Source organism: Pipra filicauda, unplaced genomic scaffold (assembly GCF_003945595.2).
Source record: "Pipra filicauda isolate LSUMZ 115617 unplaced genomic scaffold, ASM394559v2 scaffold111_size4109106_pilon, whole genome shotgun sequence".
Taxonomy (NCBI): domain Eukaryota; kingdom Metazoa; phylum Chordata; class Aves; order Passeriformes; family Pipridae; genus Pipra; species Pipra filicauda.
The window spans coordinates 918,985-946,095 of NW_024103563.1; the positions used below are offsets into that span (position 1 = coordinate 918,985).

The window sequence follows — 27,111 nt, forward strand, 5'->3', positions numbered from 1 at the left end:
GGTTAAAAACAACAGTAAGTGAAGACAGCTTTGAATATAATAATTTAGAATTCATTTTGGACCATGAACAATAAATCACATTAGTAGTAATTCATATCTGTGCTGTTATGGGCCAATAAAACAGTCTATCTTTTTATGTATTTATCTCCAGTAAGAAATATATACTAATATGCCACATATGTAAGTGATAAAAATGTAAAATTTGAAAGGGGAAGGTTTGACTTTTCTTACATAGACATTTATGATAGAACAGATGGATTTGATTCATTATTCCATGAATGTTTAAAAAGCTTTTAGTCTTCAGAACAATCATAAGGCATAGCTGGCATCTAATACAAGTCATAGTTCTATGAGGTGAACAAAATGTGAAAAGAAATTTCTCAGGTTTTTTTTCATCTTTCTATCATGTACACCATTTATTTTTGGCATTATTGGTGTTCTTGGTTTACAGAAGAGGAAGTGTGTGAAGCTAAACTTTTATGGCATAGATGGTGGAAAATCACTTTTCTTATAAAAGAAATCTAGTGTAGTTATACAAAGAAATCTAGTGTAGTTACACAAATCAGCTTAGAGGAGACTTTCAGCTACAGAAAATCCTTATATCATGAGAGCTAACCCAGCCAGGACAATAAAGATAGGGGCTATGACCTGCTGTTTCTATTAATTGTGCTGTGCTAGTTTCAAACTGCAGGGGTTGCAAGCACTACAGGTTTGCTCATCAGCACTTGCTAAGTCTTTTGAAGCTTTCCTCCACCAACCTCCAGGAGAATATGTGCCAGCAAAACTGATGAAAAAGTCTGTAGTCAAAGACTTACATGCTAAAACAGAAATAAATAAGTAAACAAAAGCAGAAAATTATTGCAAAGATTGCACTGATGTACTGTTTAGGCATACAGGGAGTAGTATGGGTGTTCATCTCCTTCAAGGGAACGATTGCAAGTTATGTGATTAGAATGAGCTGAACTTTAATTACACACATCAGAATTCTGCACATGAGGAGAAGTCACATTTTCCACACTGGTGAGAAGACAGAAGCTTGCCACTAAAATTAAAACCCAATGAAACTTAAAACTCTTTTCCATTCTACTCTTTCTTATTTTCTGTACCCTCCTCCCTTCCCACTTTAATTTTTTTGTTTGCTGTTTCCTCTCAATGCTCAATATCAACACTACTTCCCTTCTGACTTCCAAAATAGTATTGTCAACATTATGCAAGAAAAAGCAAGTGCAGAGCTCTAGATGCACGTTTGATAGTTCTTTCTAAAAATAGGTGGTCTCTATGGCAATATTTCACAGTGCCCTTGAAGGTGAAAATTCAGTTTTGCTAAGCAGAAGTCTTTCAGCAAAAATGACAGATCTCACTTCTATAAGGAGATTGCTATTGTCAAAGCTGTATATTCAAAAAGTTAAAAGTATTCAGAAAAATATATATTTTAAAAAGTCAGGAACTGGACAAACTTTTCCTCTAGAAACTCTTGCGTGTTACTGTTTCATTACTTTGGTATTATTTTTGTCTCCTTTTATTCAGCTCTACAGAATTGCATAGTTTGATTTTCTCAATTTATGACAAAGATCTTTATGAACCATCTAATCTATTATAGAAATGAAACACTGAAACAACTCTCCTTATCACTTCAAGAGTTGCTTGTGTTTTCAGAGGATGTCTCAATATTGACTATAATTGACTAATATTGCTCTATAGTATAGCTTTCATTAAAATTTGGCAGGCTAATTTCATTCCTAGATATAAGGTCATTTAAAATGGCGACATATGCCATGAAAAAGCAGGACCCCTGTTTTCAGCAAATGAACTACAAGGATAAGGTAAAGCATTTGTCATGACCAATTATTAAATTGTGGGAATTGCTAAGATTCGCACTGGTGGAATTTTAAATTATACTTCCATACTCTTGGAGTTTTATAGCCTGACATCTACGTGCATTAAACACCAAAGCAACAGATCCATGGGCATGGACAGATACATGCACATGTATTCTTTTGGGGGTCTCACGTAGGCAATAAACAAGTAAGAGATTTTATATCACCTTATCAACTGTGCAGCCTCTAGTGTTTCATTAGAAGACACTAAGAATGCTGTAAAATAAAAAGGAACTGGAGAGGGCGATAAAGAAATAGTCAAATTTAGTTATGTACTGATTTTCAGTTGCAGTATATATATAGATATATGTATAGAACACATGTAAAGTTATAATGTTAGTCTTTGGGAATTCTGGAATATTTTCCTAGTAGTAACCACAGAGTTAAAAGCTTTGAGAAAGCCCTAAGATTCACACATATGTTTTTGGTGTCAAGTCATGTCACATCATTACATAGTGTATCAAACCCTCATAACATACAGAAATAATCTGTATTTGCATATAGTCCTGCTGTACTGAATTACTTTAGCAAAAGTTTGCCTTAAAAAATCTGTCTAGTCCTGTCATTATTTAGTAAAACTTCTTGAGGAGGTGCTATTTAAGCGATTATGAAGCCCCATAGAATTGTATAAAAACTGTTTGGTAAAATCAAATGTGGCAAACCAATGCAAATTAATTTTACTATATTTGTGGCAACTTTAGCTTTATTTTCCGTAAGCATTATATGATTAGGTGTTTTGCTGGGAAGTGTATTAGATGTTGTGATGGGTCTTAACATGGGAATATTAGAACCTGCAGTGATAATTTGCAGTGCTGCTCCTGTCATTTCTTTGTCTTCAAAATAGAATTAAAAATAATCTATAATGTGACTTTGTTTAGCAAGTTTATTTTTTGTAGAAGATAAAAAAACCCGTCATTGGAATGAGAAGCTTCCAGAGCAACATGAGGATTACTTTCTCTGTTAATGAGAAAGCCATTGCTTGATTTTCGCTGGTCTAGGCTAAAAAAAAGAGACCTTTTAATGAATTTTACTTGGGTTCACTTTCCTGTGTCACATGTTTGAAACATGCTCTGAACATTAGTCTTGACAGAATGCACTGTAGATATTTACCAAAAAATCTACATCAGAGGGCAATGAGAGGGAATTTATTTGCTTTTTATATGTATATTACATCTCTTCCCTGAAGCACTTCATATCTCAAGAGCTTTTTCGTCTCCGTTTTGAATCATTTTCATATCCACTGAACACTGAAACTGCTTTTCAGATTAATATATAATAAAAAATACATTTTTAAGGCAACAAATCTGGAAAACAAAGGCCTGTGCACAGTACTTACATTGCTGCAAGACTTTCTTTTTTCTATAAGTATGAGGAAAAAAACCCGCCAAGTCAGGAACAGAAGGCTTATATAAAAGCTTATTTGTTCTTTTGTTATTCACATTGACAAAGCAAGGAAACTGTGAAGTTTGAAATGCTGCTATCATACCAAACAGATATTAGTTTGTTAGGATGTTTAAAATACACTTCAGGTTGTGCTGAATGGCTCTCATAATAAATCTGAAGGTAATATACTTCAGTGAAATATAGTTTGAAAATACCTCTAAAGGAATTATTTCGTGCTAATAGTTTGCTGACTTTTTTAATTTCAAGGAGTGTACAAGTCAGTTCCTTCTCTGAATGTTATTACTCTATCCAAGTGAAAGAAATAGAATTTATAGATACACCAAAAAATGCATCTCATTATTCATTGCAAGTGATCAACATGCCCAGTTGCTCAGTTTTCAGTGTATTTTTGTTCACCATGTAAATAGCAAAGCTATGCAAAGCAAATTCATTGATGCTTTGTGAACAAACATAGAGATGGAAAAAGTTCTGTTGAATTATTAACACTTAATGTATACTTTATGTGCCCCTCCCTCGCTCCTTCCCTGCCTCCCTCTCTTCCTTCCTCCTTTCTCCCATTCCCCCTTCCCCTCTTCCTCCCTCCCCTCCCTCGAGATTATTGAAGTTTTTATTATAGACTATATATATAAATATATATATATGTTTGGGTTTTTTTAACCGTCATCCTTTCTCTGCCCAGCTTTTTCTGCCTCTTCTTAAACACACTTTGCCCAAGGCACCACTGTTCTAGCTGAGGGGCTGAGCTGTGCCCTGCAGTGTGTTGGTTGGAGCTTCATTGCCTTCTCTTTTGCTTCCTACCATGAAATAATATAGGTAGGTCAAGCCCTGCATGCAGGAGTGCAACAAGCCCTTTGGACTTCACAGTGGTGTAGCCTTCTTAGCTAGAATAAAATTTGTTGCCTGGTGAAAAGCAGAAAACCTGGGGATTGCTGATTCAAAGACAAATGTTCTCTAATTAAATTCCAGAATGCAGTGTAGAGTAATCTTTGCTGTTGGTTTTTTAGTAATGCATTATTATAAGACTGAAAATGGAAAATAGTGTGTATTGCTTAAGTTGACCATTTTATTACACAGCATATGATAACTGGGTCTTCTGTTTCTTTTTGTGAGGTTTTCTGAACACAATCATTACTAAATATTGATCAAGCATAAGAATTACAATATGTTTCTCATTACTACTTGACTGAAAAAAATTAAGAAAATAGCAAAATAAATTCCTGTAAGTTATGTCTTGTTCCCTTGAAAACACAGAGGTTATATTTCAATCTTTCCCCTGGCAAATTTGAGCCACAATGTTAAAGTGGAAATTCGAATGTTGCTTTTCAGTGAATATTAGCTATATGAGCTCAAAGCTGTCAGTTTTGAGGAAGTTTGGATCCAGATGTGATTTTGACTCCCACAACATGATAGATTTGCAGCTTTACTGTTTAAATACAGTAAAAATTTATACAAACTCTGTCATTAGAATTCATATTGTTTTCTATTGAGGACTGTTGACTCTGCTACTGTACAATAGTCTTATCAGCAGAATAAGACACTGTGAACTTACTGAGAAAGAAATGAACTGAAAATATTCTGTGGTAGTTTCAGAAGAGAAGCTTAAAGTATTATCTACAATGCAATGTAGAGTATAATGTTAACTAAATCAGTATTTCGTAAAGCACTTTAATGACATTTTAATTATACTTAAAAAAATATGGTTTTGCAATTTGTCGTGGGACTGCTACCACATTTGAGTTATTAGTCTGCATTTTTCTTTTTCCAATGTTTTGTTACTATTTCCAGCATATTGTATTCTGAGCAGTTTCAGAGTGAAATTTCTTGCTTTGACAGTTTTAATGCTAATAAATTTCACATCTTCAGGAGGGAAGAGGATGAATTTTGATTTTTGGCTGTAAGAGAGAGTGTTGAACACAGGGAACTAGTCATAAACCACAGCAACCTAAACAACTCCCCATCCCTTGTAATGTGGGTGACAAAAAATCTCAGTGTCTAGGATTGTCACTATTCAGACATTGAATAATTGCAGTCCTAAGGCAAGCAGCTCTTTTTAGCTTTAACAGAACCTCTGAAATGCATAGGTATCCCTTGCTTGGTAGCACAAGTGAGTTTTGGGATCTGAAATATCTAGACATGTAATTTTAAAGATATAATGATATCCCAACTCCCCTGCATTGCGTCCTAAAGATTTCATGTCTTTTTTATGAAAATGTTTTTCCATATAAAACATCACAAACTGACTGCCATGTGGGGTAAAACTCAAGAACTGTGACAATCTTCAGTGAACTAATGATCCCAGATTTATATTGAGAGTACAAGAGATGATTGTGCTATTAGTTAGACACAATCTTTTCCTTGTCCATTGTAGTCTGTGATGAAGGAGAAGGAGGAAACAAAGACAACAGAATTACGGCAACCCTCTGATGTTCTCATCCAAAGCTCAGTGAAATAAAATGAAATTTTTGCCATTTGTTTCAGTGAGGACTGAATTATCTTGAATGTGAAGAAGCAACTTCATTAATAAAGTTAATAAAAATAAAATAGCTTCCTGTTACAAAATAATTATCTTCCTTTTCTTTTTTCTTTATTTTTATTAAAACAACAGGAAAAAATAATGGAATATTATGGAATACCCTCTTTGGTTAAAGATGCCCTAAGATCTAGTCTCCAGACTGAATTTAAATATTACTTCGTTGCATTTTATTGAGACTTTTCAGAAAACTAAATAGCATGATCTACTTTTCAAAAAGCATCTACGAGAGTTACACAGACTTAAGTGAAATTGCAAAAGGTCCTTTATATTTCCTCCAGACATTTTTTAAGGATTAGTACTAAAATTTAACATAGTTCAAACCTCAATCATTAGACAAAGCTTTTGAGTTTTTTCTCCTTTTCTGTAATTAATTTTAGTGGGAATATTATTAAATTTCAGCCTGCTGTCTGGCTGCATGACAGTGGTACATTTTGGCAAGAATACTGGAGTTAATTTGAAAGGAGGAATGATATTTTGGTTATTTCCAGTTAAGCAGTCAGTCTTACTTGGGATATATCACTGCATGATCAGAGTAGCATTATGAGCTTCTCTTTTAAAATGTCTAATATATGAATATAGTATTGAGGAGCCTTCCTTCCAGCAGGATCCTAATGTGTTACCCTTACACATTAAAACATCCAGAAGTAAATTCCAGTTACTAGGGGCCTAATCCAAAGCTCTCTAAAGTTAGTGGGTCAATTTGTAAATTCCTTGATAAGAAGCCACTGAGTTGTATCATTTAAGGTCTGAACTGGAGCCCAAGGAGCAGCTTAAGAATTTTATGAGTGCACCTGGGAATATAAATTAGATTTCTTCTACATAATTTTTAAAGTTATTATATATGATTGTTAGGAATTCTAGGGAGGAAGGGTAGAAGTTACCCATTTCAGGCACAAAAACAATCCAGAATGAATGAGGAGACAGTAATAGAAGCTATGAATTTATATGAATCATTAACAAACAGGGGAGGGGGGGATAAGAAAAAAAAAAAAAGAGGGGGAAAAAAAGGAAGATAAAGAAGACCAGAAATTTGAAGTAGGATTAAAGATGTTTTTAACAAATATGTTCACACTATTGGGGGAAACTTCAAAGAGCTTTAATTTGTCTCAAATAAAGTTATCAGAAAACTCACAGCTTAAACTTGTGGCATTAAAGTCTGTGGACTGTTTTGAAAACAATATGTGCAATGGGTGTAAGGATATATGTATGGAATAAATGCACCTTATACAATTGTTCTCAGTCTTAGGAAACCTTTCCACTAGCTTTTGTGCGGAATTCAGAGACTTGAAATAAAAACGAGGAGCAAAGGATTCTTATATTGTGGCATCTTCTTCATTGTAGTGTCTGAGCTTCCATCAGAATGGAGAATGTGGGAGGTGAATGTGGATTTCCCCCTTGCATCCTTGCTTAAAAGCTCAGAAACTGTGGTTGTGTCCTTAATGATCTGCCTTAAAATATACTCTGATGACAATATCTGCCTCTAAAATCTGAACATATACATTTCACCATATCTATAACAAAGAAGAAAAGTAATTTATTCCTTCTCGGTTATCTGGTATGCTATCTATAAAGTCAGGGACAATAAGTTCTCAATTGATACTTCTGGGAGTTGCTAGCTCTCATATTTCCCATTACTCAGAAGATATCAGAAGGGGAAAAAACCAAACAAACAACCAAAAGAGCCTTTTAAGTGTATTCCTTAAAGCCCCAAACCTTCAGTAGGAGTCATGTAGGTATATGCTCAGATCCACTGAGCAACTGCTCTTTGTAAGCTGCTAGCACAAGTGCATACAAAAGACTTAAATCGTAGTGATGTTCTGTTTTCAGCAACAAAATGTTCTGGAGACCTTACAAGGGCTCTGTATAAAATAGAGAGTTTCACCTGAAAGCCACAGCTGCCATTCGTCTTCCATACAGCTTTAAATCACCATCTGCACTCATTTGTCTAAATTCAGGATCTCATCCCAGAAATCTGTAAAGAAAAGAAAAGTTTAATTATGAAAAAGGCTTTGTCTGGCTTTGTGTCTTACATCACTTGGTTATGAGCAATGTGGATAAGCAAAAATCCTAGTATCTTCACTCTCAAGATAGAAATATCAAAGTAATTCAAAGTTGCAAAATTTTTGGAACAACCTTTTTCAATATGTAACAGGACATAAAAGTGATGCTAATTTATTTATCCTATATTGAATAGTGTGTCTGAGAATAGCATTAAAGGTGATAAATAATAACCTGATAAACTGATGAAGAGTCTGTCACATTTTAAAAATAAGAAAATGCCTGCCAACAAGAACAGATGGTCTTTGGGTGTTGCAGTATAAGAGTGCACTAGTAATTTCATTATCTTTTTTTGTAAGAACAAATTATGAACCTTTTATTTGCTCTATGTAAAAGCAGGTATGTTTTACAGAGGGTGAAGGTGTGAGAACCATGTTCTTCTAGATGGTAATCCAGAATACCTGAGTCAGTCTTGGAGTTGAAAGATCCTTGTGTAAAATTAGAAAATCATCCTCTGTTTGTCATGTAGTAGATATTAGTAGATATTTCAACTGACCAGTTTGTGCATGGATATGATGTAGAACTCATGCAATCCCATTTAAATGTGTTTATTCCGATGCAATTTTTATTAATAATTTATCCTAGAAAGAATGATTAAGGGATCCTTATATGTTTTACATTTTTATTTGTTTTTTGTCATCATTTGCTTGAAGACATTAAAATTTACCATGGTGATGGCTTTCATTTAGTGGCCTAATAGGAACTTGCTGGATGTTTATGGCTTTTTCATAGTGAAGTAGTGAATACAAAGTTCCTTAACAGCAAAATTAATAGTTACATGGTGCCCTTGGGAAATTCCAAAGTTGGTAACTCCCACTGATGTCATATATGAGAGAAAGTTTTAACTCATGCTTGCAGCTACTCCATGCCTTGAAGAACCAGAACATGGAACAAAAGTCTCAGAGATGAACTCAGCCAATCCAGTAACCAGGCAGGCTGGATGGACGTGGCAGTGGCAGAGGACTAGGAAAGTTATAGTTATGCACAGGCAAAACTCTGGCACTGGAGATGGGTGGGATCCGTTCCCACTAGAGCTTTATAATCCCCTGTGTCTGCAGGAGCCTTGCTTCCCTTCAGGGACAAATGCCAATGGTGTGTCACAGCACAATAGAAGCAGAAGTGCTCTGCATCTGGCAGCAGAGCTCAGGCAGAGGAGGAGATGGATCCCCACCAAGTTTTTTTGCATAACCCGCTTTCAGTTGCCACATTGCTGCCCTCTCATTAAAAAAAAAAGAAAAAAAGAAAAGAGAGAGAAAGAAAATCTTGGTCTCCGTCTTCCTCTTTGGATGATTGTTCTGGCTGCTTTTCTTGTGTGACTAAAAAGCATTTGATCAGTGAACTGTTCTTGTTGAAAAATAACTTTCCACATATAGAGAGATTTGAAAGATGTAGTTTTCAGTCACACCAGCTTCCTTATTTAATTCACTGCATAGCCACTCAAACCCAGACACTGGCACAAGGGAATTAACAGGCAGGGATGGCTGCATCAAGTTAAACAGTAAAGATGACAGAGGTACAAAACTTAATATAGTGGGGTAAGTTTTGCACACAGAGGGTTCTGCCCCATATTGTCTAGCATAGCAGTGGCCATTTTATTTGATACAATATTAAAAAGTGTAGTTCCCAAGAGAAATATTCTCTAGAGAACCCAGGCCCCCAGGGTAGAAGTTTAAATAATTCTCCGTGGATTTATACCCTTCTTTTTAGTATGAGCTTGAGGTGATTCCCTGAAGTGTAGACATCCTGTTACAGCCTCATATTTGAGAACAAAGCAGTAATGACCAGAGTTAAACACAGGAATATACAGTCTGAATAGACACAGCTTTTAAATATGGGGCATTTCTGAATTAGGCTTTCTAATACTGTGGTTTGTCATAATTCACATGCAAAGCATTGGCAAAGTAGGGACATTAGGGGTTTTTTTTAGTGCCACACTCCCATAAATTCTCGAATTCTCCTTCCTCATTTCCTTGTCTTCCCATGATAATTTGTAAGAACCAGAAATCACCTATAATTAGCAAACTCTACCTAGAATACCTAGTTAAAGACTTTGCTGACACAGTACAAGTGAGAAGCTGCATATATTTTTCTTTTATATGTCTTTTTCAGATCTAGCATTTTGCATGCTAAAAAGTCAAGCTGTTGTTTCTTTTTACTAGTAATAGCCATAAATGTTAAGAATGAAGTGAAAATAGCTTAGCAAATTACCATATATTTCTTTCCCCGAGAGAATGAAATAACGTATAATAGGTATTGTTTATGGCATTGTGGGCTAGTTAGATTTAGTGTGCTTTTTATTTCACATTTACACTGGCTATATATACATAGAGATGGTCAAATTAAGCCAGTACATCACTTCACCATTTCTAGCAACATTTTAGAAAATATTACCTGTGTGCAACGTGACCTGACCTGTTTGTTCTTACATTTCTTGTGGGTGAGGAATTTGCAGGTTTCTTCACGAGGGCTTTTTTTTTTAACTTTGTGCATTTTAATATCTATGCAAGTTCTTTCCTTCTCTGCATTTGTGAGATTTGTTATAGGCAATATTGTTTGAACACTATTTAATATTAAAAGCTTCTTGGAAGAAAGTAAAGATATTTTCATTAAATAGGACCTTAAATAATATTCAGTAATATTTTTTCTGTGTAAATATACACTAAGCATAGAAAGAGAAGTTTGTACTGTAGATATAGTTTTTATTTTATTTTCCTTTATGTGAACATATAAATCTGCTTGATGTTATTTAAGGGGATATTGTGATATTTAAACTCTATTAAAATAAAGCTTAGTGACTGTTATCAGGTAAAAAAAAAAAAAAGAAAAAGAAAATATTAGACACCCTTATTAGGGCTTTCAGGAGGATGTGTTTTAATATTAATGAAAAGTTATCATGAGTCACTCTGGTTAGAGGTTCTCATAAGGATGCTTGTTGAACTTATAGTATAAATTTTGTTAAATCCACTATTAAGATTTCAAAGCAGTGGTACTCTATCTGGAAATGAAAGGTGTTACATGCAGACTATTTTTCAATTAAATAATTTCTGAAGAGAAAGGAGAACCTACATTTCTGCTGTTGAGAAGCAGTTTCATTTTTGTATTGGCATGGAATGCATTTTTGTTCCTGTGTAAAGATTGGTATTCACATACACTTTCAGCATTCCTCTTCAGGTACTAAAAGGAGAGTGCTTTTCTTTCTACATAGCAGCCACTTCCTATTTATTGTCTAACACATGTGTTTCTGAATCTAAAGAGAAACAGTCTGAAAAGTTAATATCCCCATTTCAATTCAAAATCAGTTTGCAATACAATTACACCATGTATCGCTGCATCTTGTGAAAGGATTTCAAGCGTTTGTGTGTTGCCCACATTTCAGGATAGTTCAAGGAAAGGGAATCACAGAGTGTCATGACACTAGTCAAGCTTTCAGAAAGAGTATGACTCCCACTTTGAGAGTCTCCTCCTCTTCTGGCAGGCATGTTAAAATTCTTTGGAGCTCGGGGCAGGAACAGTTCTCTGCACTACAGCCCGGCACTCGGGCACGTTCAACATTTTCTGTTCTCATTATTTGACGTATTGTCACTGTGGCTGTTGGATAGATTGATTTTTGGCTTAGAAGCAACTGTATGCTCTAAGATCTTCTTTCTTGTAGCTGCTCCTCCAGGAAAATGAGGAAATGGAAAAAGAGAAGGACAAGGAAGAGAAAGACGAAGCAGTGTTGCTGCTTGAACATGAGTTTTCCCAAAGCACTAAGGAATGTACTGTGCACTAAGGAATAACTGTGGGCGGGAAAAAAAAAAAACAAACCTGTGTTGCAAGTTTGGGGTGATCAGGTAGATCTTGTGCATGTAGAGCTTCTTCATTTCATTTCCTTCCCTAGCACTATGCAGGCAGATATCAGCATGAGAGTTTGTCTGCTGAGAAGTGTGTAATTATTCCTACATGAAAAGCCAGGAGTCAGCTGTTAACCTGTTTGGCCTCGGGAGGTGAACTGTTGAGACTGCTCTGACAGGGTGGCTTTGTGCTGCTTATTGCATGTGGCAGGTAGCAGTTGGTGGGTGTCCTACTGTTTGCCAGACTTCCTGAGGTTACTAGAGGCTCTCCGTGCAATTGCTCAGCCAGTTGCAGGGAAATGTAATTTTAGGACTATTCTGGCAGCAGTAGATTAGATATATGTTAGGACAAATATGCTGAGTTGTGCTCCAGTGTGCTCTAATGCCCAAAACCTACTTGATTCATCATATTTACTTCTGGCTGATAGGAAAATGTTTGTGAGCTGGGGTTCTCAAAATTTCTACTTGATATTCCTAATGAGACAAGAGTGCTTTTTCAGCATACCTAGTAGTATAGTCATCAGCATAGTTGTTTTTACTCCAGAACACCCTGCTTAATCTCTCTTTCCACAGCTTCCCACAGAGGAAGGGTTTTACTTTGGGACCAGAGCAAAGAACTGCCAAACTAGTGTCTAGGCATCTTCCAGATCACAGCAGAGATTGTGTTTAAAAGACTGAAAGGTAGATGACATGCACTAGCTGAACGCCTGGAAGCAGCAGAGTTGGTATGTGCCCTGAATTATAGAGTATTCCCTGTTTCCTGCAAGGTTTGCAAAAGCAAGGGGAGCAATTTGCCAATGGCTGAGAGGCAGAAACCCAGAGGTGAGATAGGCAGCTTGTAAGATATCCCCTCCTAAATAATGAGCACCTGTGCATTGTAAGCATAGCCTACACAGCCTACTTCAGGTGTGCTGTTGGAATATTCTGGGGAGTTGTTTGTGTGTGCTTTATAGGCCTTTAGGAGTTGATGGATGTCAGTCAAATCTGAGACTATCTTTTATCAGTCCTCAGGGTGTGTGTGAGTATGTGCATGCACATTGTCCTCCTTCATGAATTTCAAACATTGCTCATCTTTTAGCTTTCAGTGTACAGTTAATTGGAGTGTCTGGAATGCTGCCTTAGACAGCTTTGTTGTCTGTGTGCAAAGTTTTGCTACCATGCTTCCAACTTCCCTGAGTTGAAGCACGGTGTCTTTTTAGCTACACTGGCCAAATTTTTAGCCAGTTTAAGTGTTGGTAGTCTCAAACAAAAGGCAGGTTCATTGTACATGGATAAGATTAAATGTATCCTTTTTAGGTAGATGACAGTTTTAAAACAGTGCTGTTTTGGCTGATGAGGGAGAACACTAAGAATATTTGTAACACTAATAAATGCTACAAAATAGAGGAATTCAGCACCACAGGGATTTCAGTTTACCGCAGAAAATCTGATGGTCAGACCAGAGATCTCTCCTCTTGAGGGTGCCTTGAGAGCTCTTTGTTGCTTGAGTGGCAAGCCATGCAGGTCATGCCACTTAAGCTGGTCAAAGGACACACCTCTTGGAAAAATTTGTGTTCCTTGCCAGATTTAGGACCAATGCACTGGGACTTCAGTCCCGGTGATAGGATGTAAATAAAAAGCAAAAGTAGAAAGTGAGTTGCAGATTTTATGTGTATGTAACTTCCTAACCCCTATTCTGTTCAGTCTTTTGCCTCTCACTTGTTCTCGTAATTGGATCTCAGTCTCACAAGGCACAGCGTGGCTGAGGTTGGCAGATCATTCTGTCGAAACCCCCCACTCAATCAGGGCCACCTAGAGCTTGTTGCCCAGGATAATGTCCAGATGGCTTTTGACAGCTTTTTTCCAAGGATGGAGACTCCAAAACTTCCCTGGGTGACCTGTGCCAGTGCTCAGTTACCCTCACAGTGAAGTGTTTCCTGACGTTCAGAGGGAGCCTCCTGTGTTTCCATTTGTGCCCGTTGACTCTGGTCCTGTCACAGAGCACCACTAGAAAGAGCCCGGCTACATTGTGTTTGCACCCTCCCTTCTGGTGTTTGTACACATCAATGAGATCCCCTTGAGCCCATAAACCCAAGCGAGCAAATTATCTTCTATTACTTTTTTTTTCCCAAGTGAGAAACCCACAGTTTGGACTGTAAAGAAAAGAAAATGTAAATGTACACTCTTACAGAGAAAGGGTATGCTGCAATGGGCAGTAGCTAAATGCCTTCTCATGTGCTTTATTACAAAAAGTTGGAAATATAGTATGAAATATCATGTTGCTAACCATCCCTAAGCTAGGCATAGGAATAGAGAAGTAGAATCCAATATTTCAGTATTTTTGACAAATTTCTTGGTGTTGGTTCTCATAAAAAGAAAGGCAAAATAAGACATTTCAGTTGATGCTTATTTTTGGTTTTGTTTTCTTTTGTTCATTTTCCCTTGCTAAGTTTGTGTGATATAGTTTTGCTGAAGGAAATAAGGAGCTAATATGGTGAATGTTTTGAAATACCTGCATTATTTTTTTGCATGTTTCCAAGGAAGTAAGATGGAAAGGAAGGGGTTTTTTAAGATTCAAGTAAGAATCTTGGTGCTATCAGGCTTTTGTGAAGTGTTGGGCTCTCTAACTTTGCAGGCTGTATTGGGGTCCTCATGGTCATGCATCCTGTATAATCATGTACAGTAAGAGACTAGAACCTTCACATCATATATATAACTACTTAAATGACCCAAAATTTCTCCAGACAGGGATAGCTCCAAATCCAACCAGCACTTTCTCCAAGAACTGTGTATACATAAATGTCTTAGACACTAGTCCCCTCTGCTCTGCAGAGACACTATCTCCTAGCAGCAGTTTTGTCAGCAGCAGTATGTTCAACTACTAATTTAGGATTTGTTACCAGAATATAGCAACATTTCCAGTAAGGACCTGGATAGCATTGCTATAAAATATTTTAGTGGATTAAGAAGAAATAAAATACATTCTCCGTTAATTCTCCGTACATTCTAAATTATGTTGTAGTTCTGCTCCCTCTTTTGGATTACTTGATTTCACCAAGAGAAATCTATGGCTTTGACTGCAGAGAAGGTCAGACAAGGTGATTGTAACAGGTTTTTCTGGCCTTAAAATACATGAAATATATGAAATAGTATTTACCTTGTTGGAGTTCATTTTCCTGAACACTAAGTAGTATGTCTTGTAATGAACACTGCCCTGCACAATCTGGTTTAAAGAGATCTGAATTGAATGGACTCTTGTAGACGTACAATAAAAATGCTATGAAATATTTTTCTTCTTTTGTGTAAGCTGCTGGCATAGGCAGAGACTGTTTTATGTACTTATCTGATGGGTTATCTTACCTATGTGAAACTTGGTTTGTTTGAAATTACACAGGGAAATTTTCTATCACCACCAACTATACACAGTTCTAAAATGTAAGGAGATAGAAATGGACTTCATAGCTTTCAGGCTATGGTCATCAATAAAATAGGTAAGGCACAAGGCAGAGATCCTTTAACAAATTACGTCTACAGAGCACATCAAATGCTGTATAGAAATACTAGTTTGGCTTGCAAAGCCAGAACACCTGTGTTAGCATAGCAATAAATGTCAGCTGAATAGCACATTCTTTCAGAAGGGCTAATTAGCACTTGTCCAGTTTTCCTGATTGTAATTCCAGAGCAAACTCCCTTAGTGTTTCCTCAGGACCTTTGTGTCATACTTCACTGCCCACACTGCACGAACTGTGGTCTTTTGAAGTGACCCTGGTGTTCCCATGAATCCACTTCTGCATTTTCTGTTTGTTCATTTTGCATCAGTTATGCAAAAGAGGACCTTAACTGCAGACACTTGTGACTTTCTATATGACTGTAGCTAAAAGCATGGCACAAGAGGCCATAATTTCTTGGGTTGCACAGAAATAATGAGACCCAAAGTGCTGCATGAACATGGGACCTATCCAGTCTCCTTTGGTGGAACCTCGAAGGTTCCATGGGCAAGCTTGACTTGGGCATCTTTCTCTGGACTCTGCTGCCTGTAAACAGAGGTGGAGCCTGTGCATAAAAAGAGCTTAATGAAGAGATTTTCATCATAGTTGGCTGCCATAGCTATGTCTACCCAAAGAAGCTGGGGGGATAGAAGATCAGTAAAAAGAGATGTAAAAGGCTTCAGTAGAGGCAGAGGTATTATGAGAATTGCTGGAGATGGGGGAGCTAGTATTTGCTATAAAACACAAATTTTTCTCTTAGATTTACTAATGAGAAAAATCTTCCAGTTAACCCTTGAAATGCAGTATAGAGAATGCAGAGTAGTGATTTACTCTATGTTACTAGAAATTAATGGGAATTTTTGCAAGTGTTTTCTTCCTTCTTTATAAAACAGCATTACATCATTTTACACCTTGTTGCCTTAACTGTGCATTATTACTTACATAAATAAAATTTTTCAAGGATAATTCTATGTTATGGGAAAATGAATATCTTATGTAAGCCCTCAGTCAGTTACTTATCTCACTGTATCACCACTACCAGAAAATTATTTTTGGACATTAGCTTACTATAGTTCACTTTTATTCAATTTGCCTGTTTGTTTAAATGGCCTTATGGCAAAGAGGCATGAATTTTAGCATGCCATAATTTTTGCTTTCAGTAAGTAAATGAAGGTGTTTGAAAGGCAGAAAGAGAAACGTATCTGATCTATGTTGACTGCATTCATTTTATAATGGACAATGGCAGAGCTGTCAGATTGATCAGCAGCTGATTCTTACCCATAACCTGTTGATACTAGTCCATGACTTATTTTGATACACTGGGCTTGCTTTCTTCCTTTCATGTGTCACATGTTGCCAGAAGGCAGCACGAGATGTTCAATATATGCAGGTCTGGATTGTAAAAGCCACTCTCTCAGTTCAGGTGCTACTGAAATCAATAAGAGTGAGTGCTTTTTAAGAGTCTTGAATGAAGAACAATTACCTGCAGCAGCTAAATTACATTTTGTATTGGATCATCTCTAGGCTGGAAGCTGGTAAGCACAAAAGTGAGGACGTGTAGAAATTAAGGAGCTGACATAGTGACAGATGTGGCATACCAAAGTACTGAGTTAACCTGTGTTTTGGTAAATTAGATCTTCACTTATATAAACTATCAGAACTGCGAAAGGCATCTGAAGGGATATAAATTCAAAACCGTCGTGCAGGGCTTAATCCTTTCCATCCTTCAAAGAAATACAGAGCTATAGCACCTTGTTTTGTTTCTGGACTCCTTTATGTTGCTTTATATTTTATGAATTCTGGGCTAGGCCGCAAGTGGAGACAGTTCAGCAGAAGGTGCTGCAGTCCAGTTGAGACCTGACAGGGGCCAAGTGAGCCATGCTGGGCTGTATAGATAATACTACATTGGAAAAAACATTTTAGTTCCTCGCATATCTGCAAATACAAAATTATTAAGCAGTAGAAAACATGACGGAATCCAAAAAGTTTTCAGGTTTCTGTGAGAATAATTGCTTTCTCTTGTGTGCTTCCATTAACACCTCTGAAAGCAAAAATCCTTTGGGGTGATAAAACCACGTTCTTCGAATACACCACTGTTTGGTTGTTAGGGTGCAGTGGGTAGGCTGATGAGGGAGTATTTTGTTTGTTTTTATTCTCTATGCCTGCTGTCAGAATGATGTATTTAAGAAAGCTGCTCTGTTTGAAAGAATTACATTATAGGCATCTAAGACTCCCAGGTGCCTCTGGGCACAGACATTTTAAAAATCTGCACCCTTTTTGGGGTGTTTTTGTAATTCATGTCTTTTCCTGTCATTTTTTATTAGTACTTTATCACAAGACAGTCAGAAACAATATTCATTTTGGAATGTCCTGCAGCACTATTGTCTTGTTGTTAACTCTTGTCAGATTTCACTCATTGGGTTTGAAAATGGAAAGTGATGAATGACTACAGTGTTTTGTTTGTAATGTCTTATTCTGGAGCTTTCTCTGAGAGTAGTACATTTTCTTTACTTCGTGATGGGTCATTGAGGGGGCTTGAGTTTTTTCCTAATATTAGAAAAAGTTACTAGAATGACAATCACAGAGGAACCCTCAAAAAAATGTATGGAAAAGGTATTTTAAGAATATTAAGTTCTCATTTTGATTTAATATTGATGTATTTAGCGGCAGTGTGGAATAATCAAACCTAAAATATTTTGATATTTCTCACATATATGTGCCTTAAAACATAACTGATCATGATACAAACCTATCAAAATTTTACAGCCAATCAGATTTTAATAAAACCCTTTTTTGTTTTCTTTTTGAGAAATAGAGTCAGGCATGAAGCATGCACTTTTTGTCTGTATGTGTTTAATATGATCAGGAAATTCAAATCCAGATGTTTTCTTAAAGGTTAAGACATATTTGAAACAACAAAGGAGGCCTTTTTTTTCCCCTCTGCATATATTTAAAATGGGACACTTTTGAAAGAAATTTCACAGCCCCATTTGCATCCTAATTGCAACCCATTTCCTGGGCCCACAGTTAGGCAGACTATAGAGTGGCATTGGGGATTTCTGGGGCAGAGAAGTTGTTGGTTCTAGCTGAGCTACTGAAAAATAAAAGGGAAAGAGATGAATGGATTTTTTGCTTCAGCAGTCACCAGCTGGCAGATCGGCTCCTTGGAGCACAGCCAAGCAGCAGTTTACAGCAGCACTGCAGCTGCTCTAGGCTAGGCTGGAGCACGACTGGCATGAAGCCACCTTCAGCTTTGGACAAGGACTCAGCCTTCAAATTGGCAAACAGATGCATTGGGATTGTGGCTTTGCTCGCTCATGTCTAATGCTCATAGAACGCAGTTGGTAGCTAAAAGTTCATTGCAAAAAATTTTGCATTAAACGTTTACAGGAAGATAAGGAGAAATAGGTTAAAAATAAATGGTTTAAGTTTGTCCAACTTTTTTGTTGTTGTTGGTATGGCATGTGTGGTTTTTTACTTTTGTACATTTCATTCTGGGACATTTTTCTCATTCTGACTAGTTCATAAGGATCCTAAATAACTGTAGAATGGACCAGCAAGAAAACCCAATTGGATTGTATTCTTTCAAGCTAAATTATCTGAATTCATCAAATGAACAAGAACATACAAATAATTTTAATTCTGTATGCTGTGAATTTTATAAAAATGTTAGAATGATAGCAAAAAATTACTTGCATTAAGATCAAACCTGCATTGGACTTTTTATCAATATTTTGGAGGGAGAATAATGTTATTTGTGTGAAGAGAGGGGAGAGGATTTATTATTGACTTTGACTCCCATTTGATCACTGATTGGAAGCTATTCTTCAGTAATTTTTTCATAGATAAAAATGATAGTATTGGGTTTGGGAGTGTTTCTGTTAAAATCTCTGCTCATTTGATCTCTAACTATGCATCTGATAGAATGATTCTGTCTCTCCTTGTTAACCATCTTGTTATCTTATTGCTGGGGATGTGGCCAAACCAATGTCTTAGGGTACTGATGGCATATTCTGAATTACTTTTGCTATTTTAAAATTTAGATGAATTAGTCTTAATTTGTCATCACCTGGTATTTGTTTAATTATTCAATAGAAGAGGAATTTCAGCAAGTTACAGCTTCACAAAACTAAGAGATTCCCTAACCATATCTATATTATTAAATATTTATTGATACATACACACAAACTTTCTCCCCCCATTGCCCAGGAACCAGAAGCAAGTATTTTGTAGACCTACAAACCAGCATTTATTTTCTAAATTGAAAATATTTCATGTGAAATATAACCTTGATAAGGAAGAGCAAAGAAACACCACAGTGCCAGATATTCATAACAGCATTTCATCAAGATCAAGTTAAAAAGCAGTATAAAAAAATCATGTAATCATGCCTTGACCTGTTACTGGTACCCAGTTTCAACAGTATGCCTTGCTTTGAACATGCTGCTGCAGTTTTTATTTTCAAGATCAGTTGATTCTTCTCTATTTACTTTAAAACCTTCCTTGTCAGTACAAATAATTTCACAAGAATTTTTTCCCTACAAGTTTTTATTTTTTATTCTATTTCAAGAGGCAAGAGTGACAGCTTAGAAATTCTTAAGATTATAAGACAACTTGTATCCAAGACTTCTAGCAGTGATCATGCTTCTCACTAGAAGGGACCTGTGTAGCTAAAGCCACAAAGGTCTACAGCAACATGTTTAAACTCTGGTTATTCACATGTCATGCTGCTTATGACTGAGTAATCTGATTGAATAGGGATATTTACTGATTAAACAGATTCATTACATGCTTTTGATGGCACATCAGTAGCAGCTGTAAAGAATGAAATGGTTCTTAATTCCTAGACTTTTTACTGAGTAGTGTATAAGACCACTACAAGCTTTGAGGTGTTTTTATTAAAACAAGTATATACTGAACAATCTGCAATATCAGTGTCTATTTTTGTGAGTTTTGGGAGAAGATTATGATTTCCATAAATTGGAAAACTGTCCTTCGAAATTACTTACCAATAGCCCAGTATTAAAAGAAAAGGCTATAGTAAGTAGGGGTTTATAGAGTTTAATACTATTCATTTACTACCAGAATGATGGACTAGAGATTATTCTTATTAAATTTATAGCTTACCTGAAGTTGAGTGGGATGGAAAATAGATTAATAGATAAAACTGGAATTCAGAATTATCTTGATACATTAAAGATCAAAGGAAAAATTATGAAATTCAACATAGACAGATTAGGTATTTTGTCTAAGTGACAATAATCAGCTGAACTTATAAATAATTTTGTAGAAAAAAATCACGGAACTATTGTGGACAACCAGATGAACGAGTGAACAATTTCATGCTGTTGCCAAATGAAATTACTAATCTCATACTGGAGTAATTAAAGGAAGCAGATGAAGAAGTCCTTCCTAGGATTAATAGTGCTTCTTCTGCTTCATAATGGTGTGGGATTGCCTTGAGTACTGTACTCTTGGGCCTTATGCCTAAAGTAAAAAATGGTGGAATTACTGAAGGGAATGTATAGAGAAGACAAACAGAGAAGACAAATGTGAATGACTCATAGTCTAGCAGATGAGTCCTATGAGAAAAAATCAACATGGTATTTTTTTATTCTAGAGCAGAGAAGATTAAGGGGTTGCTTGACAGCATTCTTTGGAGACATAAACAGGTATTCAAGATCAAACAGCAATTCTTTCATCATTTCCATGGCAGAGAGAGAGAGAGAGAAAGAATAGACTTAAATCCAGAGAATAGACTAGAAGTCCCACCGTAAGCTTCCTCTAAGGTTTTGTATCAATTTTTAGGTTGTCAGAGGGCATAGGGTGACATATGGTAACTCCAGAAACATTCCCTTACAATAAATGCAGGGATTTTTGGCAGGGCATTAAATTTGACTCTTTTGTCAAAGTAGGAAGATTTTATTTACTGCATTAAAGAAAGAAAGAAAGATAGCTAGATAGATAGATAAATTAACTGTTAAAAAAGATTGAACTTATAGACAGGTTCCCCCAAGAATGATTCCCTAGTAATCAAATGGAATTTCATTTCATCATCTATGTCCAGTAAGCATAAACACTGAACTAATGTTTTCCAGAAGTGTTCTACTCCCATTTATGAATCTGGATGCAACCAGCACTGAATAAAGTGGAAAAAAATTGATGGTCCAGTACTAATAATTTTTTGAAGTATTATCTCTGATGCCTAAAATGCCCTGCAATCCTTGCATCCAAACCTGTAAAATCATGACCATTAGCCTGCCTACACTAAAAAAAGGATTTAAGCTGTCAGTATTGACTGTATCATTCTTCTGTGTTGCTTAAAATAGAAATGCATGTGAAGTGATACAATTCATTCTGAAACAATATATCCAAGTTTCCTATAGAATCAGGGAAACATCCTGAAATATTTTTAGGAAAATATTGTTGCAAGGCTTGGTAGTATTTTTTCTTCTCTCAGCTTTGTTTTGCAATGTCAGAGCTCATATATTAATGTAAATGTCAAGAATGCTACTATGTCCATTTAGAGTTCTGTTGCAGAAAACCTATATGGAGTCAAATTGGACCTTTGTTGCAGATTAACTAGTTGCTTTAACCAGGGAAAGTACACCATCACCTCGTTCTCAGTCAGGTGTTCTGTGGAGGACAATATGAAGTATTACACTAGTTACACGCTGAAAATTTGCAGTGATCATTGTCATGTACAGATAGATTACCATCACCTAAACAAAATCAAATGCATGCATGATTACACAGCATCAGAAGTTGGTAACATGCTGGAATCCGTCTTACACTGTATTTTTACTGGGCAGCTGAAATAAAATTATTGCTCTGTATTTGACTTGTAAATATGCAACAAACCACCTGGATTCAAGGGACAATAAGAACTGAGCATGCTCTAAGCTTAACCAAGGCATGAAGATCTTTATAAAACATGTTCTTTAGATTTTGTAAGCATTTGAGAGTATTAAGTCTTGAACTGTATGCAATGAAAATTCTCCTTGTTTCATCATATGAAATGCTTTTGAAAATCTGTTTACAGTTTAAGGAAAATTTTTATCCAGTTTTTATGTTCTGAAAAAAAATTATCCTCCTTTGATCTAAACTATGTTTTTTTAAAGAAAATGCCTAAATCATTACCTGTAGTAAGCATTTGTCAATGTTAATGCTGTTAAATATGAATGAACAGTACTTTTATTTTATGCTGGCAGTGCCTTGGAAGTTTTACCAGCAGTTGAGAGTCGTCTTTCATTTTAGTCTGCCAGACCCATGTGCTGGGTCTACAGAAATGTGTAGTGAGGAGTGTTTTATATACTCCACACCATTTTTCTACTGTGTTCTTTACTAAGACTTTTGTTTTGTCTTGTTTCCCCAGACTACATATCCAATCAGAATGGTGAGCCAAAATCTCAGCACAAGGGACAGAAAGTCAGCACATACTCCCACCGAGGACCCTTTTAGACACCCGTCAGGCAACCAAGCAGCAGCCTATGAAAGCAAGAGCTGTCAGCTGTCTAATTTGTGTCTGAGTAACCTGCTAAAAGAGAAGGAGATCGTGGAAGTCATCAAGCATACTAGAGGCACGTATGAAACCCTCGCTTCAGAGGTCACCCAGAATGGTTTGGCTATCACAGCACCGAGTACAGAAAAGCCAGCATCCAAGGCAGACAGCTATCCAATGTTCTCAGGGGCTCCAAAAGACCAAATTGCTGTACCTCGGCAGCACACCACCTTCACAGGGAGACTTGGACAGCCTCCGAGGGGACCCATCTCTTTACACATGTATAGCAGGAAAAATGTTTTTCTCCACCACAATTTACACACAGCAGAGCTACAGACTTTAGGTCAACAAGATGGCTAACAAGGTGCTTATATTCTTGCCATGGAAGGAGAGGTGATTAAGGAGGAGAATAAGCTCGCCTAGAACTCAGTCTTCACTTCTCATCTGTTGCTACTTTCATGTGAAAAAAATAAAGTAAAAATTTAGCATTGTCTGTAGGTTCCATACTTTCCCATCTGGGAATGAGGTAAAAGGATGAACTAAATTGTTAAATAACTAGCCTGATTTGTCATGTGGAAGTCACCATGGATATAATAAATGGGACCATTTGGCTGGCACTGCTAGTCCAATATTGGCAAACTATTTTTTCCCCTCTATAAGTCACTATCATTCCTGAAAGTTCTAGAAGATGATCTTAAATAATATCATGTATGTTTAATGATATTACTGTTAAAGTAGATGTGAGGAATGAATAGATAATAATTAGTAAACCTTCTTGAATTTTATAGAGACTAGGGAAATAAGGAGTCAGAAATCTTTAAGGACCCTCTTTTTACGTTATTTTTTTTTTTAATACAGTGAAATTTTCTGACTTGTAGAGGTGTGTTACCACTTCCTGCTGTATGTGTTCTATGAGTGCCTCATGCCACAGTAGAGATGAGTGATTTTCCTTTAACAGCAAGGTCCATAGAGACTTGCCAGGTTTTCAAGTCAGTAATTGAGTCCCAATGAGAATGTCAGCTTGGTTCCTCAACCTTCCCTTCCTTCCTCCCACCTTGATTTAGCAACATTTCTTCAGGTGTTTCTGTTCTATGAGGACATGTCAAGTTGTGCTTTACAGGCACTGTATCACTCATGATGCAGTGTGACATTCTGCTATATAATGCATCCTATAGTTTCATTTCACTTCCCGAACCAAAAATGGATGAAAGACAAAAGACAAGTCTTATTACCCAGGCCAAATTACCTGCATAAGTCGAAATTTCTATAGGCTGTGTCATCTGTACTTAAGAACCCGGTTTATACCAACTCAGCAGGTTTGCTAGTCTTGACATATTACACAAAAGTGAGGTTAATTTAATGCCTGGTCTCACAGGGGTATGAAATCATCTGATCACACCATAGAACTTGCAGACCTGCCAGTAGCAAAAGATCTGGTTTTCCCCTCTCAGAAGGCCTGAAAACAGGCATCTGAGTCAAGTTACTCTAAACATGTGGCATATACTAAACATGACACTTAGTTTACAATCTCTCCGATGGAGGGTACTCTGTTTGAATTGTAGAAGGAGATACAGCTAGTAGTTTATAAATAATCTGGTACATTTAAGTACAATTGAGGCAGATCTGGGACAAGTCCCCTCTCTCTTAACTGGTGATTAAGAAAGCCAAGGGTGCAGCACATTCTCACACAAAGAAGCAGGGCAGTGCGACTTAACAGAAATAGCATATAATGAAAAACAAAGTTTTTATAGCCACTAAAAATCTGTAACTTTTGAAAGGTAAGTCACATAGAGCATGTAAAATGAATTAATGATCCAATTTTACCTAGTGTTAAATATATCTGCTTCACTACTTAATATTAGGATTAACACAAGGATTGGGTAGATTAAGAAAAAAATAGACTATGAGCTTGGCAGATATTCTGCAAAGTGACTTCAGCAGCCTGAAATTTCCGGCTTCTGTTTATTGAGGATTTTATTTTGGTTAGAGCAGATTTTATTACATTATCTGATGTTGAAGAGAGCAGGTTTTGTCTAAATATTCTGTAGTGATAATTTTGAGTATCCAGAGATGGATACATAAGAATGAAGACAAATATTTGCCAAAATTCTTCATGTTCATGTGTACATTGCTACTGCCAAAACAGAATGTGCAAAAAATTGCAAACACAGCTTGACCGAATTAACTATGGGTATTTGAGACTCCCAGTTCTGCATTGCAACTCATAATTTAAAGTCTACCGAAAAAAATTAAAAATAATAGTAAGAGAATTTCACTACTCAGAATCACTTTCTGTTCTGAGCAATCTCTTAATGTCATGGTAGATTCAGAGGACAGTTGATTCTTACTAACAACTCATTTCAGTCTTGCTCATCTCAAAAGTTGATGTGTGCAATTATATTTCAGATCTGTAAATAAATTAAACATATGCTGTAATCAAGGATTTTTTTTTCCAGGATACAAATGTACTATACTACATTTAAAAAAAAAAAAAAAAAAGAAAAAAACGCACACCCCTCCAAAAAAAAAACAAAAAAACCGAACCACAAAGAAACCAAAACCAAACCATAGCTTATGTACTACAGTTGTTTATTTCCTGGAAAAATGGACTTTTGGATTACACTTTATTTAAAAAAATCCATCTATGAATTTCAAAAAAAACATTTTAAATGCTACTATTTTCTTGGAGAATCTTTTATAGAGCTGAAAACTTAAAAAAAACTGGAGAAAACTGTTCAATGAAAGTGAGGGATATTTTTAAAATGTCATCTTGAAGCTGTTTTGTATCAGTATTTTCAGCATTGTTATGTTATTTGTAATACTAAGTGTAAATCTCACCCAGAGAAGGGTATTAGCCACATGTTAATGTATAGTACAGCAGTAACTGTAAAACAGAGGTCCTTTCTTTGATCCTCTTGTGTATATAGTAAAGCAACATAAAGCAACAGCATGTGGACATTCTTGAAGTGAACTGATTCCTTTGTACTAAAAATCTCTAGTTTTTTAAGAGTTCCATGTATAAAATGATTTATACATTTCTCCAAGGCTGTACATATCCAAAGACATGACACCAGGGGGAAAAGGCATTTATTATTTTTTTTGCATGGATGTACCTTTTTTCCCTTTTTTTTATTTTCTGTTTCTGTACAACAAAGCATAACTGCAAAGTTTCTGCTTAAAATTACTTCTTGTTAGTTCCATGTCTTTTAGTGTGATAGAGGGCAATTTAAGGAGGAAGAAATCCCCAAAGAAATAGTCTATCCATTTGAAGCAATGTCCGTCCCATTTTTTAAAAAAATCGCTTGGCAAAAGGAACCTCAGACCTGTGCCCTAAATATTTTTTTAGTAATTTGATGGAGCCACACCTGAAATGGCTTATCATCTCTAGACTTATCCTTACTTCCCTTACTAGAGTGCTTCTACAGGACATGTTTATAAGGTACAATAACAGACTAGAGCCAGCCCTGGTCATAAATTATTGAGATGGAAGGAAAACACTTGTCCAGTACTGGTTTTATATTTGGCTGTGAGAGCAGAGGAAAGGGGTTTTTTGTGTACCTCGTGCATGTGAATGAAGTTCAAGCTGTATGCTTGTGCATACTGGAAAGAGAAGTCTTACTACAAACTTCTCCTGTATTTAGACTGTTTAGCAGCATACGAAATCATCCAGCAACATCAACTTCTGCCACCTTTCAAGACAGGCCAGGGTTCTATATGTTAAATTAAACAGCCAGAATACATTCCTTTCCTTCAATCCAGACTCTTATTGCTTTTCATTCCAAACTAGGCACACGCACATAAATATTAGAAGGGCTTTCCTTACATGACTTTTTTTCTGCATATTGTGAGAGTGTATATCCAGACTAAAATGTTCATATGATGATTAGATAAGCATTTGATAGCTTACCAAAATATTCATGGTTGTCCTACAAGTTCATTACAGTCACTACCTAAAAATTGATATTTTTCCTTTTCCTAAAAGCCAGTTTGGAAGTAGTGATTTCTGTCTGTGCCGATTCACTTTATATTGTTAAATGCAGTGCAAACCAATAAATCTAAGGTATTTACAAATCAGTACTGTAATTTATATGCCATTAAAGTTGTGCCATATCTCCACTGGGTTGATTGGTATGACATTGACTTCAATTAGATTATACTGAGTTAAGTCACCTGATGATTGGGATTGTGGCCTTTCATCTAACTAGTCTCACTTTATGCATAGGGGACTCCAAATTTGGAAATCTTTCCTAGTTTACAAAAAAGACAAGAAAATATTTGACCCAGCAAAAATGCCAGATCACGATCGATGGTGAATGCACTTTTTTTTAACCTTCACATTCAAAAGCGAAAAATCCCTGTAAAACCCTTTGTGTATCTACAGAGGTCGTAAATGAAGTAGAGTAACATCTAAAAAATGTTGAAATAAATACCCGGAGAA

At 36.2% G+C, this 27,111-nt stretch overlaps 1 protein-coding gene across 1 annotated transcript in view; it reads left to right on the forward strand.

Moving 5' to 3' along the window:
• The window catches only part of CCSER1 (coiled-coil serine rich protein 1), a 637,592-nt gene extending 614,873 nt beyond the window's left edge, over positions 1-22,719 (forward strand). Inside the window, exon 11 of the mRNA XM_027731767.2 lies at positions 22,548-22,719. Within this exon, the coding sequence (XP_027587568.2) occupies positions 22,548-22,633 (86 nt within the window). The 3' untranslated portion in view covers positions 22,634-22,719. The remainder of the gene's footprint in view (positions 1-22,547) is intronic.
• Positions 22,720-27,111: the final 4,392 nt, after the last annotated feature.